We start from the raw sequence: 20,589 nt of genomic DNA, 5'->3' as shown, positions 1-20,589 counted from the left end.
TTGAGTCGGCACTCCCCGTATCGGGCAACGGTCCCGATGCGGTGGTCGTGATTTCGAAGCTGGGTTTGCATGTTCTCCCCGTGCAGCGTGGGTTCTCTCCGGGTTCTCCAGCTTCCTCCCACAGTCCAAAAACATGTTGAGGTTAATTGGTGATTCTAAATTGTCTGTAGGTGTGAATGTGAGTGTGCTTGGTTGTCTGTCTCTAAGTGTAGCCCTGTGATAGACTGGTGACCTGTCCAGGGTGTCCCCTGCCTTCACCCTGAGTCAGCTGGGATAGGCTGCAGCCCCCAAGCGACCCTAGTGAGGATTAAGGGGTGTATAGATAATGGATGGATGGATGGATGGATGTAGCGGTGCATGACAGCTTGTGAACATAAAGGAAAGATTTGCACAAATACTTTTCAATTTGTGGTAAAAGAAAGAAATGTACAGTTTGTAGATACACATCTGTCTTTTTGCGGGTGACAAAAGTTAACATAGAACCCAGCAGCATGTGTGCTTAAAAAGTTTGCAGCTCTGAATTAAAGAGCTCTGCACATGTACAAGCTTATCATTTTTCTACGAGAATATGTGGGCTCAAATAAAGACCATTTCCTATAACTGTGCACAGCTGCAGCAATTCACTTTGTGTGTGGACCTTTTAAAGGCATAAAAAAAGGGAACAGAAAACCCAAAAAGTAGGATACGGGCTATTTAAACCTGCAAGTACAAATCAAAGCTAAGGGTACAAGTACTTTTGTCCCACATTTGACCCCTCCTCCTCAGTGGGGATGCTCTGTGCGGCCTGAGATAGCTATAAAACGGGCGTCGTGGCGTGACATTTGATAGCTGTTAATTGCATCTATTATGTGCTTCACAGACTTGATGAATAAGGTCTCGTTGACTTTTCCAAGTATCCCTCAAAACTAGATTTATTATTCTGAAATAGAAGTTGTGGATTCAGGGCACCGGACTAACTTTTTGTGCCTAAACCTTTCATTGGACATCATGTAGAAGCACCTGTATTCTTCCACTGTGCATGTTGGGACCAAATGATGCATTTTTTTGTGTAACCCTTTTTCAGTCAGTTCCTTTACACATTTGTAAGTTCACACATTATATAAATGTTCTCTACATTAATTACAGTTATTCAGATGTAACTGTTCTTTGACTACATTCTAAGCTGCACTAAACTTTATGATCCTGGCTGCTTTGGTTTGCTGCTGCTGCCTGGTGCTAAAACGCTGTTGGGAGCCGAGCTGCTCTGCTGGCCACGCACCTGTCACAGACTTCCTTGGAGACGTTGTGCTTTTTTTAAGTCTTTCAATTCAGAATCTCAGTCCTCCGACAACAACAAAAATTCTGTTTCCGGCTGTACTTTGGCTCTTAGCAATAATCGAATGCATTTACTGTTTTATCACACTTCAGTTTCCCGCAGGTTGAGAGTTTACCAGCGATGGCGGGTGGTGCGGCGAGATGGATGTGCATGCTGAGACTCATGCAGTTTAGAAGGAGAGGGTGTCGTCCAGGTTGTTTTCTGAAGCTAGCTTACGCGTGTCCCCAAAGTGCTTCAAATGCAGATTAATGGCAGACACTGCAATTTACCGAGGCCCCTAAACGCCTCACATGGATCGGTAGATGTTCCAGTGTATAAAGATCTCCTAAACTCCTCACAGGCAGACTAATGGTAGAAGCTACAATTTGCAGATAATCCCTAGACGCCCTGCATGCATCAGTAGACTTTACCTACATGCCTTACATGCATCAGTAGACTTTACCTACATGCACCGGTAGATGGTAGCTGGAGAAGCTTCTAGTCTCCACTCAGGTGACAGAAAAAAGGTGTTCTGCTATAACATTTACCTCGGTTAAGACCGCCCAGAGACACACACAGGCGGAGCTGCTAAATGTCAGACACACCGGGGAGACCAATGAAAATGATTAGTTGTTTCTGACAGATTTTTGGTCGCACATGCAAAAATGGCTGCACTCAGGAGCCCTGGCAGTGAAGGTACTAAATGTTATGTTACAACACTGATAATCTTGATCCTCTGTTGAGAAATACGCCTGACAGACTAGTAAAACAGCCCACTACTGTAATCGAATAATTGGTTAATGCAACCTATTCATCGATTAAAAAAGGCACTCATAACACCTACAACTTTCATCTATTTGTTCTTTCAGGAAGGAAATAATCTTTTTTGGAGTGTTAAAAAAACAGTCCCAGTTTGAGGGCGTTTAGCTGTTTCCACTCTTTCTTTCCTAAAAATGTTTTCAAACCCTAAAAACCATGGCTGTGTATTATTTTTTTTTGCATTGAGGTTTACTAAAAAATATAAAATATCTTGCAGTCTCCTGCAACTATTGCAGTTTTCATTTTTTCCTTCAAGCGTCAATACTGCGGTGCGAGATGACAGCAAGCGATGCTGCTGCTGCTCGGAGCCTCAGATGCTGTCATCGCCGTCTGACTGCAGAAGGACGCATCTCGTCTCCGTCCCAGGTGTCACGGACGGATGTAAGCCGCAAAGGTTGCTGAGCTCTCGTGCAGTTTCATAAAATGTGCACTTTAATCACAGTAAAGACAGAATACATAAATTAAACCGGTTAACTGTGCTATTCTACAGATACGACGATATTTCCTGAAAATGTGACATTTGAGATATGTCCTGATTTCTTTATATTAAAATGGATTGAAAGCTGTGATATTAATCCCACATTAATGCCGCGGACATGATAAAGTGACTGACGCTCTACGAGGACGACGGATGATGAATTGGCGTGCTGAAACAATACGCCAGTCAGGTTCCCCCTCCTGCTTTAATAACAGCATCCACAGCAGATGAACCTCAGAAGAGCCAGACAGATGCCACAGTGCAAAACCACATGAACCACATGGTACATTCTCTGCCCTCATCTCCATATGGAATAAAAGGAACAAAGGTGGCCTAAGTACCCCTTAGAAATCCATTAGAAGCATATTTCTGCTGTGACTGGAACACACACGCACACACAGACACACATTGGCGTATGTGTTTTATATCCTCTTAGCGAGACAGGCTGCAGTGCTTTACGCCAGCCTAAAGCATCTGACTCACACCACAGTCATCCTGGGATCTGTGACAGAGGAGTCACCATGAAGGTAAAGAGGCAAGAAATGAACAGGCTACATAAGCGCCGCACGTAGAAGTGAAGTTAATGAGTGCGATTTTAAATTAAGGCCAGACAGGCAGGAGAGGATTAAAGCTTAAACGTATACCTCAATAGAATCAGGGAGGTAATTTTCTTCTTACCTGTGGTGCACTATGTACGTGATGATGGAGGCGAAGAGGCAAAGCAACATGACCGCCGTGCAGGCATACACGACCGGGTGCAAGAACTCCCCAGGGTACGGGGGGAAAGACAGCACCTTCTTCAGATCCTGAGGTAGAAAAAGAGGGGGGGGAAAAAAATGGGGATCAAACAAAAGTCATTACAAATACAGTATCATGAAAAAAAAAGCAATCAGTGAGCGAGAACTAGGCCTTGCACGGTGACAGCATTTCTAAAAAATCCACCTAAAAGACGAAGATGATGAGCTCCCCATATGCATAGGCACAGTATACTGCGCCGACGAGATATGCAAGCGAAATACAAATGAATGTCAAGGAAATGTCTTTGAGTTAGAGCGCTGTCCAAATCAGCATAAAAGAGTAACAACCCTGTCGAGCGAATATTCTTCCACCCCGCATTTACATTTTGCATTTCAGGCATTTAGCTGACACTCTTAGCCGGAGCGACTGAATGCAACAATAGCATAAGCTTCCTAGACTGCCAGCATAAAGAGCAAAACAAAAATGGATAGGAGCCAAGCGAATAGAAAAAAAAAAAAATGGAAACAAAGTTAAGTCGCTTTTTTGTGCCTCCAAAAGACATATAGCTAACAGACCTTCATTAAGCCCTTATCAACATCACAGTCGATTTGCTCGGTGATGTATTGTGCACAACTTCTTCAGCGGTTGCGGCACGCCGTGTGACAGCGACAGTTTAAAGCTCCCAGAGATGTTTTCAGCACTGCTTTATCGCTTCATCTGTGAGCTTTAGATTTTCGGTACAAAGACGTGAAGTCAGTACGATCACTTCTCATGCGTCCCGACTGCCCCTCGCTCTGTGCCACGGGGCAGGTGCGAAGGTGACGTCACGATTTCGGCTCCATCGCGTCGACGCTGCTAAATAAAGCGCACCTTATCTCCATAACCCCGCCAGCTCACTGCGAGTTTGCGAGAGTGATCCGCATACACGCTGTCTGACTCCATCATTGTCTCGGTGAGTAGCCAAGTGGGATATTCTCTCGCCGTGTTTGTCTAAAGGCCGACGAGCCTGTAGAGGCCCGCGAGGGGGTCGTGGACCTGCAACCGAGCATGTAGAAGTAAAGCACTGGCCTGAGCTGAAATGAAAGCTGTGAGGGACGGGACACTGGAGAGGTGTGGAGAGTGTGTGGTAGGAACATTCAATCCATCGCTCATCACTGAGGCTAATGAAGACTTTCTGTTAGTTTGAGGAGGAAAAAAAGGAACATGAGAACTGAAGTAGTTCATTCAAGATACAAAGAGAATAGTTTGTAAGCTTTAAATGTACTTTCTTGCAGCAGTCCCTGCTCTGATGTTGGACCATCACTTGATCTTTCCTTTGATTACCAGCTACTGAGGAGTCTTTGTTGTCCTAAATTCAGTTTGCATTTCTTTGCTAACTTCCTACATCTTGTATTTTTTTTGATCTGCAAACTTAAAGTATATCGCTTTGAATGCACTAAAATGTGTTTTTTAAGTTATCCCTCCATCATACATACTTAACTACCAAATGATCTATCATCAGTACCCATCATAGAGTCACACTAAAATCAAGTCTAGTCCTACGCTGATGAGTCAGAACATCATGACCACACCTACTGAATGCAAACTGCTCCGGACTGCATGGCCTCTATAAGACTGCTGAAGCTTCCGTGTGGCATCTGGCATTAAGACATTAACAACAAAGTGTGATTTAACCCCTAAAACTTATCTAAGTTCATGTAAAGTTATGGGCTGCAGGGTGGCGCAGTTGGTAGCACTGTTGCCTCGCAGCAAGTTCGCGTCCCAGTGGGGGCACCGGGATCTTTCTGCGTGGAGTTTGCATGTTCTCCCCGTGCAGCGTGGGTTCTCTCCGGGTTCTCCGGCTTCCTCCCACAGTCCAAAAACATGTTGAGGTTAATTGGTGATTCTAAATTGTCCGTAGGTGTGAATGTGAGTGTGCTTGGTTGTCTGTCTCTAAGTGTAGCCCTGTGATAGACTGGTGACCTGTCCAGGGTGTCCCCTGCCTTCACCCTGAGTCAGCTGGGATAGACTCCAGCCTCCCCGTGACCCTAGTGAGGATTAAGCGGTGTATAGATAATGGATGGATGGATGTAAAGTTACATATGTAGACGTTTTTTATTTTTCTTGAATATAATCCCTTCCTGCCCTAAAATGGCATTTTGACACAAGTCATTACCACTGGTTCCCCTAGAAAGTTGGGATCTACAGAGCCCCTGTCTCTCATGGCAGCTCGAGCACACCAGCTCACCTACAACTCTGCTCAAACACTATAAAACTGCTCTATGCAACATAATGACAAGTTGTATTATTGGAGTGATTTAGCCGTACATGGAAACAGATTCAAAAGAAGAAGGATGCACAAAGCTCCACTCTGCAAGTTGGCTGGTCAGGTCCTTGGTTTATGAAACCTTGGCAGTGTTTTTGAGACGGACACCGGTACACTGACAACTTAAAACAACATTCAAACAATGGCACTGACTGCTTATTTCCCTCGTATGTCTTCTAGCGCACAAAGAACCAGCTGTTCTTTACCATCTAATCTACCCCCGACGTTAACACGCACCATTGTTACAGAATAATCAGCTGTGATTGCTTCATCTGTGAGTTGTCATTACAAACAGACAACCAGTTCGTCTTACATTCACACCATGTGCAATTAGCCGACGGACCTTTCGCCAGACCCCTCAAAACAACTGATTGTCTTACTGAATGGTTTGACATCTTTAACTAGGCACAGCAGGCCTGTCAAGCTTTGGCTTTCTTCACAAGTTGAAGTGATGTCAATGGGCAGCTAGTAGAGGCAATAATGAGTCTGAATTCTTTTCCATGGCGAACAACACAACAGCAAACTTGAAGGCAGTGGATTGGACAGTGTTTGTTCTGTCTAATGTGAATTGTTGCCGGAAAATGAGCTCGCTGAGTTTAAACAGAGTTAAAGGGGGTCAGCTGGAAACAGTAAAAATGTCAAGCGAAGGAGCTTTCTGGAAGCAGCTCATGGAGTTATTGATGACTTAATTAGCTAGCTGATGACTAAAAATCTGCAGGTGATGCTTGTCATCTCACTCAACAAAACAAACACCAGCATCATGTCTTGATGGGAACCAAAAGACTTTTTTTTAAACGACAAAGAATTTCAGGTGGTAAATGTATCAGCAGTATTACAAAGATTGTTTTCAAAGATTTATGTGCTGTACGAGCCCAACAGACATAGAAATACAAACTAAGTGGGGCATGCCCTTGGACTGTGGGAGAAACTGAGCAACCAGCAAAGAGACTGGGAGAAAGAAATAACAGAAAGGTACGGACGAAGCCCAAGATAGGTCGCACAGGTGGGAAAACTTAAAGAACTAGTTAAAGGGAAAGTCAGTGGTTCTAATCTAATAAAGATTTTGTCAAATTAGGTGAATATCTCCTCATAGTTCATCAGCAGTTTGTTCTGTATATAGACTGAAAAAAATTCTCTGGGGCCTGTACTACGAAGCAACATATCTTTCTTTGTGTTATCTGGATTTACTAAACCCAACAACCGCAGGTGAGCTCAGTGGTCACATGAAGCTGGTTATCAGCTCAGTCAGTCACCCCGGGGCTACTCTAACTGTGAACACATGCAAAGGAACGGTGTTGGCACCAGATGACCAAACGTGGTCACGTCTAGTCAAGTTTAGGGAATTTAAAAACATAATCCAGGCTAAACACAACGCAGGTGCTGTAGCCGAAGCCAGGAAGGAAAAAACGGCTAAAGCTGCATGCATGACCGCATGAACGGATGTTACTGGAAAGGGTCAGTATTTAGGCAACACAAGATCGTATATCAAATTTGAATGACAATTTTTAACTTGTTCTTTCAGCTGCAACCCTGGTGGTGTTAAACAGCGTGGAAAGCAAGTAAAAAAAACAAATATGAAAACCTGATTCAAAACTGTGAGTAAGTACAAGGCTTTAGTGCTTTAATCAGTCTTTGTATTAGGATTATAAATGTATACACACGTCTACAGAGTAATGAAATTGTTCCAAAAGTGCTACCAGCAACTCTTGGCCTCCTTAGAGCCCATCTTACTGTCCACACACTGAGCTCCATGAGTGTCTCTATGAAGACTGATGTCATGTTCCAAGAGAGCTGATTGGCTAGGCAAACTGATTTCATCCACGCTTATCTGTTATCTGTAGAACAACCTGCTCTGGATCAGCTTTGGTGATCAGTATAAGTTACCATGGCAATATACCCCGATAAGAAGTGAGCCACTGCTTTATCCCCGAACACTGAGGGTTAAACCTGAAGTTAGCTCGCTAACCCCAAATCCTGCGTCACAGTACAGACCTCTGGCTCTGCAAATGGGAAACGAACAAAGAGGCTCAGATCAATCCACACAACACTATTCTCATGTGTTTGCGGCAAGCAAATCTAAATGTGCCAAAACTGACTCACAGATTCCACCTTCAGAAATGGAAATATTTAAATGCATCACTATGTTTCTGAAAAAGGAGCTAACATGCACCGTCCACTGGTTGCTGCTAAACATGCAGCACAATGTGGGCTCTTTTTTTTTTGTCTTTTTTGGCAGGTGAGAGTGGTGAAATGAAAACATTTCGGGGCTGTAAAATCAAAAATTTAAGCCAAAAGATGCTAAAAAAAAACCACTACAGTGATGTACTACGGTTTTGTCACTGGGAGCGACAACACAAACACACATCCATTGTTAATATAGAGACATTTCACAACCATTTTAAACCTGACCGTGTAATCTTTACATCTAAACTTTAGAAAGTGGTGGATGATGATCTTCACAGACACACTCTGCATAGGATGACTTTACAGATTGTCGCTGGGACAGAAATGACAAAAGGCAGGAATGGGGGAGGAGCTGGAGAGAAGTCTTTAATTAAACCTGAGCAATGAATTGTGCCATCATTTGTAAGCACAGTGGCACACAGACAGACAGATGATGGGGAATCAGACAGAAGGAAAGAAAAGAAAGAGAGAGAAAGTGTCTCTTTGGAGGGAGGAGGGGGGAGAAACACAACATGACAAACGCATTTAATTGTAAACAGCCTCACATAATTCGGTGGTTACAGATTTACAGGGAATTATTAAGTTTGAATTTGTCCTCAGAGCGATGTCATGGCAGCACAATGAAAACTAGTGTTAATTACAGCTCACTGAATTGATGCGGCTGAAAAAAAATAATAAATAAATAAAAAAATCATGGCCTGAAGCATCAGCAAGAAATCCTGCTGAATTGAAGCTTTAAAGTCAGTAAGCTGATTTATATACTTAAAGAGCAAACAGCAGTTCACAGGGGTTCAGATCATGAGAAATAACTGACATCATCTTAACTGAAGGTCAAACGAGACGCGTATTTCCACGGGAACTGTATCGGCTGAAACTAAAACGTGCTCAAACATTTAGAGGAGCTAAATGTGATGCAGAACGTCCCGCGGTGAGCGACGGCGGTTAAACGGCCTTAGGTGTGAAGGAGGAAGTCAAACGGCCTCGTGGGACGCATTATCATCATCGGTGGGCTTATGACGTTGGCTCAGAATGTCAGTCTCTCGCCTCCCCAGTCTTTTCTCAGCCCAGCAAATAAAACTCAGCAGCCCAGAGCTGTGCTGCCTTTTCTTAAAATCCATACGATGTCGTGCGTGTCCCTTCGACTTAGGACTGAAAGGTCGACTGCACGGACTAACATCAAATGGGTTGCAACTTCTAATGCTTTTGCCGCTCTGAAGTCATTAGAAACACCTTTTAGAAGCTGCACTTTGAGAATTAACAATGTTTTATTATTCACAGAGGCATTCAAGGCGCCATCTTTTCAAGCTTTTGGATTGAGCCTTTTTTTTTTTTTTTTGTTCACAGTAGTGTTCATTAACAGCACAGTCGAAAATCAAGCAATTTTAGCATACATGCTGGCATTTTTGAGCACGCTTAATTTGTTAACTTCTTCACAGTGTATGCGCTGTACTTGAAACACATTTAGAATTAGCACTATGCAAATTGGATACTGATTAAAAGCCTAAAAGCCCCGCTAACAGCAGAATGCGCTGCTTTCAGAATCCAGCTGAACCCAGACGCACTCACAGCACCGTCCCCACCTGAGCTGTTGACAGGGGAACTTCAGATCAGGTGTTGGGGGAAGCGGCACAACCACGGAAAAGCCTTCGTTTCCGAACCGTGGGATAGGACATTAGAACACGGGGCCTGCTGGGATCCTGCTGCACGACATACGCGGTTCCACTGATGAGCCACGGGATGACTTGACCCCCTCTGGAACACCGAGTGTTTCGCCTTGTTAGCGTGTCTATATGATGTTTGTATATATGCCAGAAGACACATCATGAGCAAGAGAAAGCTGTCAGTGCCACGGCTAGATATTTCCACCTTTAAACTGCAGCGTACCAATGCCGGCCTTAAAAATTTCTGTTGTTGGGCACCTGGATAGCTCAGCGGGTAGGGCGGGCGACCCATGTACAGGGGCTATAGTCCCCAATGCAGCGGCCGCGGTTTGATTCCATCCAGCGGCTCATTTGCTGCATGTCATTCCCCCACTCTTCTCCCCACGTTTCTCTGTCTATCTTTCACTTTCAACTATCATTAAAGGCGGAAAAGCCCAAAAACAAATCTTTAAAAAAAAAAAAAAAAACTTCTGTTGTTTCATTTGTGACAAACTGAAGGCACAAACACTGTCAGCTTGCAGGGACGATATTTCTGCATCAATATTCTTCAGAATCTACTTCAGGGTTGTAGGTGAGCTGGTGTGCTCGAGCTTCCATAAGTGTGAAGATTAGATTAGATTAGATTAAACAGTACTTTATTGATCTAATCTAATCTTCACGCTTATGGAAGATGGAGAGGAAGTGACTGCATGAAGCCACACATTTAGAACAATCTGTAACATCTCTATGGTTTAGAGTTACATCTACGATTATTACGTAACTTCGAGACACAGACGTACGATTTAAGGGTTAAATCAACAAGCAGCTTTCAATAAATTTTGTATTATTATTGTTATCATTGTTTCAGAAAATTTCCATTTTTCCCACTTTTTTTTCTTCCAAATTGGTGACTAGAATTACTGAGAATAGAGGATTCGCTGATTAGTTGATTTTTTTCTGCAGCAATTTTGAAAATCTATTCATCATAATGGAAAAAGCCAGGACTTGTTCAGCCGATGTGAGCAGTCCGAATGTGTTGACTGGAAAATAGGATACAGAAAGTGAGAATAGCTTTTTTTGTTCCCCCTATTTTCTGATAATTAATGAATCAAATGCTTGATCAGTTATTTGAAAATACTGAAATTTTAATTCCCGATGAAAGTGTTTTTTGAGTGTAGCCCTAATTGAAACCTTATCTGTGTTTTTGTATTTCGAAAAACTCTAAATTAATGACCAAATAATTCCAAAATGACTGCTGTTACAGACCGCTGTTCAGAATATGTGTGAAGTTTTGGTGCAATGTGATTTGATTAGTTTTGGGAAAACACTGTAGTTCTGGTTCAGTTGTTTGGAAATGCAGGCTGTATGTATGAATCAGAACCAAAAAAACAAACAAGCATTTCAAGCAGAAGTGCTGGTGGACCAGGCTTCAGAGCTAAAGAAGGACAGCAGTAGCCTGAAGGTTTGAGGAGAAGAAGGCTGGCAGGGAGACCTGGTCTGCCTTAAAGTGAATAAGTAACAACCCTTCTTCAAAAAGTACAACGCAGGTACCCCTGAGCAAGGTGCTGAACAGCTGCTCGGTGGCCAACAGTAGAGGAACTGCCATTTTATTGGGCCGCAAAAACTATACAGCAGCACAGCATGAAAGCGAAGAAGGGCAAAGCTGGAATGGAACATGCGAGCTCAGCAGAAGCCTCCTCTGGATAAATAAAGGTTAAAAAAGACCTTCCAGCAGGCAGAGCTGGGGGAGATAGAAAATAGAGGGGAAGAAAGGAGGAAGGATGAAGGGAGACTGTCCCTTTCAGCAGAAGGATCAGCCCAGAGAAAAATGGCGAGGCCGACTACAGGGTGCCCTGAACAAATTGTTCATATGGCTCCAAGAAGCAGTGTTTATGCTCCTGGGGTGATGTGGGGCAAACTGCAGAGGCAATTCAGAGGAGAAGGCTCGAGTTGGATGAATGCACAATATATATATATATATATATATATATATATACACCGAACACCGACTCAAGTACTAGAGTTTTTCACCCCTGTTGTTATTTTCCATCTATTAATAACATGCTCTGAAGCAGACTTTTCTTTATCTGTGCCTCTACTACTCTCAAGCTTTACATGGTCTATATTTAAGTTATGTATAGATCTCCCAGTGCTGCGCAACAGATACAGACTGTGAAGTTGCAATTCCCTTGTTGACCTGGCTGTCATGATGACTGATAGGCTATTGGCGTAGCTCGCAGCGTGCTCTGAACAACTCTTCCCGGTTGTACTTTTCCTTGCAGAAGTCAATAGCAGAATGTCAGCTGGGGACAGCACAAGCTGGCTTCAAATGCGATTCCTCCACTCCAGTTATTATCATTATTGCTATCATATTACATCACAGCGCTGTGGCCACTTTATTACTGTGTCTGTGCGGCAGGGCAATGTGACCGGCATTCTGACGGAGCAATTCATTACAGCCGGGCAACTGTATTACCATACAGGGCAGCTTAGCTTAGCCTATTCTGGATTAGCACTGGCATGTTACGTCCGAACATGCCTCCATTGTCCCCGAGCTCCAGCAGCTCAACAGTTCCCTGATCCCCTGTTTGTGTTGTAGTTACAACTTTAATCCAGGATCCTCCATCCCCATGCCAAAATCAGATTACCAGAGTCAATTAAACTTGATCCATAATCTCACACCGGCACAGTGGGTGCAAGGTTATCAGGCCTGCGAAAATAAAGTGGGACAAGTACACAGCTGATCTGCGAGGACTTACAAGCTCAGCGCCCGGTGATTGGTTACGATGACGAACTGCGCAACTTGCGAGACCCACATGCAAATAACTCCCAGATTCTTGCAAATTTAATGCATTTGGGTTTTAATTGATTCCGTTGAAACTGCAGAATCTGTAAGGCAATCTGTGATATATGTCCTCGCAAATGTTCTCCCTTCCCTGTTGTAATCACGCCGGTGCACGCAAGAATGCACAAACAATGTGGGAGAGAGAGGGAAGAGGCAGGGAGTGAGAGAAAAACAAAATTAAAATCCTCTAGTGAACAGCCCGCGGGCTCCCGGCTCCCAGCTCCCATCCAGCACTGTATTTTATCATCCTTGAGTGGCCGCGCCAGCCCTGGAACAGAACTGGAGTGAGTGTGCAAATCAAACCCGCTCCGGCTTGCCCATACATACTGGATAACAGAGAGAGACAGGACAGCGGCGGGACAGAATAACCTCCGGACTCGACGACAGTCAGAAAAACGGTCATGCACCATTAACGCGGGTCATCAGTGTTTCAGCGGTACCTTGTGGCTGTCACTCCGCTCGTAGCTTTGAGATACGGTCGCGCTCGTAATCAGCACCTCACCCGGCGAATGTTCAACAGCGGAGGCAAACAAGGCCCACTGCGAAACGAGTAATCAAATCACATGGAATCAAGTACACATCCATCAAATCAACAAGCATTATGAGTTGATGAGGAACCTCGCTCGGAATAAAAGATGAAGCCCCTCTAGATGAGCGCCGTCATTTGATGCACACACATATCAGTCGTGCTGTATTTATCTCCTCAAACATCAAGGGGGCATTGTTTCATTAGCATTAATTTCTCCAGAGCCTCAGATTAGAAGTGTTGTATTTAGCTTTAGGCTATTCAAATTCCTATACAGAAGTTATTGTAATCGCTGTTCTGAGAAGATATTTAAAGCGTGACTATCAAATAAATGAGCCTTGTGCACTGCTCAACCTTGCAAAGAGAGTACAAGCTCATAATTCACTGTAGGCAAACCCCCGTCGACAACCGGAACAAAGAGACGTGAATACTCAAGTCTGCTACAAACAGAATGAATCAATAAGAACAAATGTGAAAGCAGGAAGAAGACGGCGTTTTAATATAGGACAGAGACGCTGGAATGACTCTAATCTCTTTCCTTCGGTAGCTTTTATTTTTCCAGGGATTTCTTGAACACGATGCCGTCTTTGGCTCTCATCGAGTTAAAGACATCGGCAGCAGGGAGCTACCCATCCTGACCACAGGCTGACTGGTGTTTACTGAGTGGTTCCATTACAGCGATCACAGATTTAAGAGCTTTTCTCAAAAGGCGTTTATGCCATTTTGTCAGATCTGAATCAAATACTGAATTCAGATCCTTTCACAGCCCTGAGGTTGAGCTTTGAACATTTGAATGAATGAATAACTAGGATCACATTTTTGTGCCTGAGTAGGCAGAAAGTCAACCGCTGACTATAATGTTGGAAATCCTGGAGCTGCAACCTTCCAAGATTCTCTACATGTTACTGCATTGATGCTGGATATAAATTCAAAGTCTGGACACCAGAAAAGCCCAAGAATATGAAGCACAGTTAAGGGGAAAAATGAAATCGCTCAAGTTTGAGGCACTAAAAGTAGATTTGCATGAAAAACAAGGCTCTGTGGATTCAGGCTTTCTCTGTGTCTTCTGTTTCTTCATGATCCAAGGCTGACTCCATGACGGTATAATCAGGGCTCTGTGGGGGCCACGCCATCTGTTGCACACCGGACAAAGTCCTTTATGATGCCGGTTGAGATCACACCGCAGAAGGTACTTGTGATCGTCCATGTCAAATCCGACAGAACTCCTATTGCGGCGCTGTTTCAGACTTTTGCTCAGAGTTTATTTGTTATTTGGGACTCAAAAGTAAGTTCTGTAAAGTATTTTGGCAGAATTTGGGGAATTCTATGTTTTCAGACTTAGGATTTTTTGCAATTTCTCCTTCAAAAAGCGTCTCAGCCATTAAAAGGTTCAATATCTCTGTTCAGGGTTCATTTAAAGAATATGTCTGGGATCATTCAGTTCGGCAAAATAAGCCTCTTATTGTTGTTAAATATCAACATGAAGACAGCATGGAAACAACTTGTAAGTTTGCACATATAATAACAACATACAGACCTCTATGCACACCCATTTATATGGTTCTACCAATGGGTTCACATCAAAATAGCTAAAAACTGAAACCTTGGCTTTTAATGCTTGCCACACATCAGATTCTACAAATGTTAGAAGCCTCAAAAGTTTGGAAAATGTTGACCAAAGACTGTATTTTCAGTAGAAAACACAGATACATCCATAAAAATATATACTTACAGGAACTTTCTGGGGCCCCAGAACCACCTTCGATTCTATATTTTTTCACTTTTTCAATTTTCAAGGGCAAATAATTAAAAACATGGGCTCTGCTGTCTGCTGTTTGATCATTTAGATCTGCTGGAAACAATCTTGTCTCTGTCCTGTCCAGATATAGTTGTGGAAGTTATATTTCTGTAGATATTGAAGCCTTAAAATGGTCTTTGTTGCCAAAATACTTCACAGAGCTTCATTTCAGTTCCTACATAACAAATGAGTAAACTCTGAGGAGGTACTGTCACATAAATTCTGTCTGAATTGACACAGACTGACTCATTTGTATCCAACCAGGTTCGCCCCCTCAAAATAGACAAAAATCAAAGCTTCTCAAGGGCTGAAAACCTTTGCAGCGTCCTGTAAAGTATGCTTATGTATGAAAATTGAAGAAGCTGCACACATTTGCAAAGCTTTAAAATAAAATTCAGGGTAATGTGAAACCCCAATAGAGAGAGAGAGACGTAAGAACACAAAAATGTTATTAAATGCACTTAATAGTGCTTTCACCTTATTAGTCAAACCACTGGGGTGGCACAGAGTTTGTATGTTCTCGCTGTGCCTGTGTGGGTTTCCTCCGCTGGCTATGGCTTCCCTCCCACAATCCAAAGACATGGATGGTAGGTTAAGCAGTGGAGCTAAATTGGCTGTAGGTGTGACTGTGATAGACTGGCGACCTGCTCAGGGCGCACCGTGCCTCTCTCCTAATGTCACCGGGGATAGGATTCAACCCCCTGCGACCCACGGAATAAAAAAAAAAAAAAGAGAGAATAGATGGATAGACAAAGCGCTATAAAATTCGTCTTTCATTCACCTGCTCACACATTCACTCACACGCAGAGCTGCCATGCAAGGCAGTGACCTGACGAGTGGGAGCAGTGTCTGACTCAAGGACACTTTGATATGTGGACAGAAGAAGACAGGGATTAATGACCTTATACCTCCCGCGCCACAGCCACCACATTAATATGTCTTAAATCTATCAAATCTACGGAAAAACTCATTTCTTTCTAAGGGCTTACGTGGGGGTGGGTTGCTGTATCATCATTACAAAAGCAATTTATTGTGACAATGAGCACATATTGCATATATTTAATCTGCTGGCTGGAATTGGACCTTAGTCAACAGTCTATTTACAAGAGTGAGCGGGGTATCATCAGCCCGCAATCGATATTTAGCTTTCCAAAGTTTTGTACGGCGTATCACTCTTTATCAATCCCTTCGTGCGTGAATTGTTCTAAATGAGAGTTTGTGTCAAATGGTTTTTGTTGCACTCCCAAACAAGACATAAAACATGTCCAGTTGGATTTAAAAAAAACATAAAAAGTCTATCATTTTGAGCAAGCGAGACACACAACTGTGGTGGACGTCATGCTTCAGTGGTTTAAAAATGCACTGGAAGGAAAGACACTACAGGTGAATAAGGTAAAGAAAAGAACTAATACACACCTCGATGAAACTTTCCAAGCTCATTACTTACAGGACAAATGCTTTTTTGTATTACAGGTTTTTTGAAATTGTATATTATCTATGCAAATGATGTAATATCTCATGTGCTAATGTGAATTCCACAAGAGAAATGTAAGCATTCAATGAATTCCTGTTTAGTTTTGTTGATATCCAAAAGATTTGTCTTTATATCACTTCAAATTTTACCAACAGCCAGAAAACACATCCTTTTTTCGCCATGTTTTTAGGAATCAAAAGCTATACTAATCAATTCATGAATAATATATGAATAAACCGTTTTGTAGAAACCTTCAGAATATACTGAGTTTGGAGGGTCTGACGGCTGTAATTGTTGCTGAAATGGGTATTTCAGGGTCCGAATATGAGAAAAGAATGGACTTCAGGAAAAGTGCATTTAAAGGGAGCAACTGTGAGCAAAGGTTTACATACACTTTTAAAGATCCTGTATATCGCCGCAGTCTTGAGTTTCCAGTGACTCATCACTCTGAATTCTCTCTGATGAAGTCACTCAAACACTTTGTCGCAAAAAGCCAATCATGCATTTTGGTTATTTCATAGATTTACTTTAGGTCTTCTGGAAATATGACAAAATCTGCTGAGCAAATCATTGCCTTCACTTGGAGCTGCTCCTAAGCAGCTAAAAATCCCCAAATCATCCATGCAAACAATCTAGATGTAAAGTACAAGGCGTAGTTGTGTCGCTGCTATGAAAGCACAAGCTGCTGAGAGACAATTGGTCAGGATGATCAAAAGGCAAATAGGAATGATCAAAAAGCAGGTCTGCAATGAATCAGACTCTGCTGGAACACTGTTCTCTGTTCTCTAGCGTCTTTTACATCGTCGTGAGCTGAACGGCTGCTGTGCAACAAGGTAGGACTTTCTTTAGAAGCCGTAACTTAAGGCTCAACTGAAGTCCGCTGCTGATCACATGGACAAAGAAAAGGCCTTCTGGAGGGAAGTTCTGTGGTTAAATGAGACAAAAATTGAGCATTTTGGCTGAGAAATGGAAAATCCACACCATACCTACCACCAAGCATGGGGGTGGTAGTATGATGCTTGTGGACAGCGACCAAAAGCACCTAGCTGAGGTGAAAATGACCAAAAGATGTTTAACCAAATATTAGCATTCCTGTATCAATATTAGTGACGGAACAGATTTCGTCATATTTCCGAAAGACCAATAAGAAGCCTATGAAAGAACCAACATTAATATCTTTCTTTTGTGACAAAGACATATGTTTCAATGACTCCATCATAGAAAGTTCAGAGTTGTAGAGATCACTGGAAACTCCAGACTGCCATGACAAACACCTACTGATATTTAACAATTACAGACATCGCCATGAAACCTCCCCAGCTGATCGACCATCGATTGTGTAGCGTGCAAGATAGATGAAGTGTAGAAAAATGAAGCTCTAAATGTGCATTTTGAACATTTTCTCTCCACCAGCCTGAAACAAGACGTGGACTAATGGCGGCAAATAATGTGGTTGTAGCAGACATCTTAATACGACCCACTGTAGTGAACATAGAAAATGAGCAAGACTTCTGAAGATGTTCACCAGCCTTGGAGCTAACTGAATCAAGATATTCTCCCAACTAGAGCTGAATCCAAAATGACAACAGCCATTTGAAGCTCAACCTCTAGTTTCATGTTGATTTTTTTTTTTTTTTTGCCATCCCAACACTGGATTCAAGCCACAACCCTGCTCCTCCGAAAACCTTCGATCTTTTCAGCCTGAGAACATGAATCAATAAAAATAAATCGGAGAGAAGATTGCTTTAAAATGTAGAGCAAAGAGGCTGGAATGAGAATAACTTTCTTTTTTTTTGTTTTACAGGGAATGTGAGCGCTGAAACCGTGCTGGCCAACATGTCTCCTGGTCTTGGTACATGTGTGGTGAGGCAGAGAGAGCGATGGTTGGTAGGTGTTGTCTGGGAGCAGTGACTCATCTCTTCTAGTTGCTACACACCACACAGCGCTCGACGGACGGAGCTCTACGTCGGCTCACATGTGTGCACGTACATGAAAGCTCGCGCAAGGGCAAATCTAAGCGCGCACACAAACAGCTCGGCCTTCTTCCGCACACCGCTCACGCTCCGCTCCCGGCTCCCCGAGACGGCACGCTGTTCGGCACACAGAGCGGGAGCATACATTACATTACGGTCCACACCTCGTTCGCTTGGCAGGTCGATACGTCGGACCAAAACATGCCATTTTTCTCCCGCAACAATGGACGAGAACAGGGCAGGGCTCCGCGGGTTCTGCTCTGTTAACGCTTAAAGGCGGTGCTGCGGAGAGGACGCGCTGCAAAGCCGGCCTCTGCAAGCAGCACAATGCAAACAGCCTCTCTGACAGAATGCAGGCGACGGAGGGTCTCAGCGGGTAAATAAGCTTAGGTTTGCTTGTGTGGTTCTTAGCAGTGCGGAGCTGGTGCATTTACAGATGTCTCGTGTACAAACACACCCACACACACACACATCTGTTGCTGTCCAGTGTTTTCATGTGCTCTTTCTCTGTCTTCACTACAAACCTCTAACAGCCCTTTTTAGTGCTGGCTGGCTACATAAAAAAAGCAACCCTGTAACCGTTGGGCATTTGATGACTCTATTTCCATCGCCATAGAAACCACACCGTTACCGCAGCTTTTTGGAATGAAATGCATATTTACAGGTAAGGGGTCTTGCCATTGTCTCTCCCGAGAGCAAAGATAAACACCCTTAAAAAAAAAAAAAAAAAAATGAATGTCCTCGTTGCGATTCGGTTTTCAGTCGGGAAGTGAAACCGCCATGAGGAGGCACAGAGCCTGCCGAGAAGAGAAGGGGAGAGCTGTTAAAACGAACGCATTCACCTGCAGGAAGAGTGAACGCATGGAGAATATGTTACGTGATGCATCTAACTGCAGGAACAACAATGAGAAGCTGTGATAGGGAAGATAAGGAGATGACGAATGATGGCATTATAAGGACAAAAAAACCACAGAGACAGATGGAGGGAGGAGAGCAGATAGGTAAATCATTACCCCTTCAGCCTAGGAATGTACTGTACGTCTGACTCCATCTCTCCCTTGGTCTCTTTCCTGTTCCCCCGTATCCCCCTACCGCAATGCAATTTTCCTCCATTTTTGATTACAGATTGCTCGTGGAGATCTCAGCCCAGTTCCATTTTACCATCTGACAGTTGTGCTATCTGTGCCATTTAGGCCTAAGTGGACGCTCCATCTCCTCCATCGGCAATTTACATGTTTGCATCTCGTTAGGGCCGTTCGTAAGGCAAAGGCAAAAGTGTCAGGACGGTGAATGAGGAGGGAATTTCAGCGGCTAGATTAGTTTTCACCTTTGATACGAGAGCGCATCGCTCATCCGCCGGAATGGGATTTTGAAAAGGGGATTTTTTTTTGAACGAGCGTCGTGGTTGAAGCGCAGCAAGACAAAGGCCCTTCCGTGGATTCACTCAATTCTCTCTGACAACGACGCTTAAACATGTTTTCCTCCACTCTGACATTCTATCAAACCCACATGGCAACAGTAAACATGAGCTCATACCAAGATGGATACAATCCCCGCTCAGCAAAACAGATAAAGCCAATGGGAATTGTTTTCCTTTTAAAATAATCTTTACAGCCATCCATCAAGCAAACATCCTGCAGAAAAGCCACGTCTTTGCTCAAATCGCCTAAATGCCCGCCGAGCCCACCCAGCTAGCACCGTTCTGCAGATCTACCGCTGGCTGACTTCAGAAAAGTCATTTCACTGGATCCTTTGCTCAGACTAAAATTCTCATATTAATTGGACTTCATATATCGGATTATGATCACATTGTTCAGTTGTAATCCCGCTGTTGTACTGTGTTTCTTCTGTGACGGTCTTCTGTTCGTTTCTAATGGCTATTTTTTCCACCTACAGCAGTTGCACACCCAGCTGTCCGAGAAGAAGGAACAGACTCTTTGAACAGACTCTCCTGAGGGTTTCTTTCTCTCTCTTTTTTTTTTCCTCTTTCTTTCCTTATGTACTTAGGTTGTTTGAGGAGTTATACCTTGTTGCTGTCTTGGGCCTATAAAGAGCTATGAGACTGTGGACCCTGTTTTTTGTGGCACCGCAACAACCAGTGCAAGCAGCGCTCCAACTGTTAGGTAATTTCCTCACCTTGGAATCTGCTTTGCGCATCTGTGTAGTATTTTTGGTGCCAAGCACAGAGCGCGTGGCGTACGAGGGGGGAGGAGGAGAGTCGTAAAATGGTGGGAGGTTCGTGTAAATGAAGCAGCACAAAGCGAGTTATTGGTAATTTAGAGGAAAACGTGTCTTAGACGGCGTCGAGAAAAGAAACTGTCAAGCGCTGATGCAACATCAATCTGCTGCCACTGTCGGGATTATGTCGAAAAGAAGAAATGAAATGATCAGAGACAGAAAAATGACTAAAATGTAAATAAAGTATTGAATTTATAGCTTCCCTGCAAGTAAATGAGTTCAAATTGGCATCAGAAAATGTGTCAGTAAATGGTGTGCAGTAATAGATAAATTAGTT

At 43.3% G+C, this 20,589-nt stretch overlaps 1 protein-coding gene across 1 annotated transcript in view; it reads right to left on the bottom strand.

The window, feature by feature from the left end:
• adgra1b (adhesion G protein-coupled receptor A1b) overlaps positions 1-20,589 on the bottom strand; it is a 209,305-nt gene that overhangs the window by 32,719 nt on the left and 155,997 nt on the right. The window contains exon 15 of the mRNA XM_008286670.1: positions 3,270-3,397. Coding sequence (XP_008284892.1) covers positions 3,270-3,397 — 128 coding nt within the window. The remainder of the gene's footprint in view (positions 1-3,269; positions 3,398-20,589) is intronic.

The sequence above is a fragment of the Stegastes partitus genome, unplaced genomic scaffold, assembly GCF_000690725.1.
Source record: "Stegastes partitus isolate 25-593 unplaced genomic scaffold, Stegastes_partitus-1.0.2 Scaffold463, whole genome shotgun sequence".
Taxonomy (NCBI): Eukaryota; Metazoa; Chordata; class Actinopteri; family Pomacentridae; genus Stegastes; species Stegastes partitus.
Note: the sequence above shows the minus strand (reverse complement) of the source record. Positions and strands in the feature narration are given on the sequence as shown.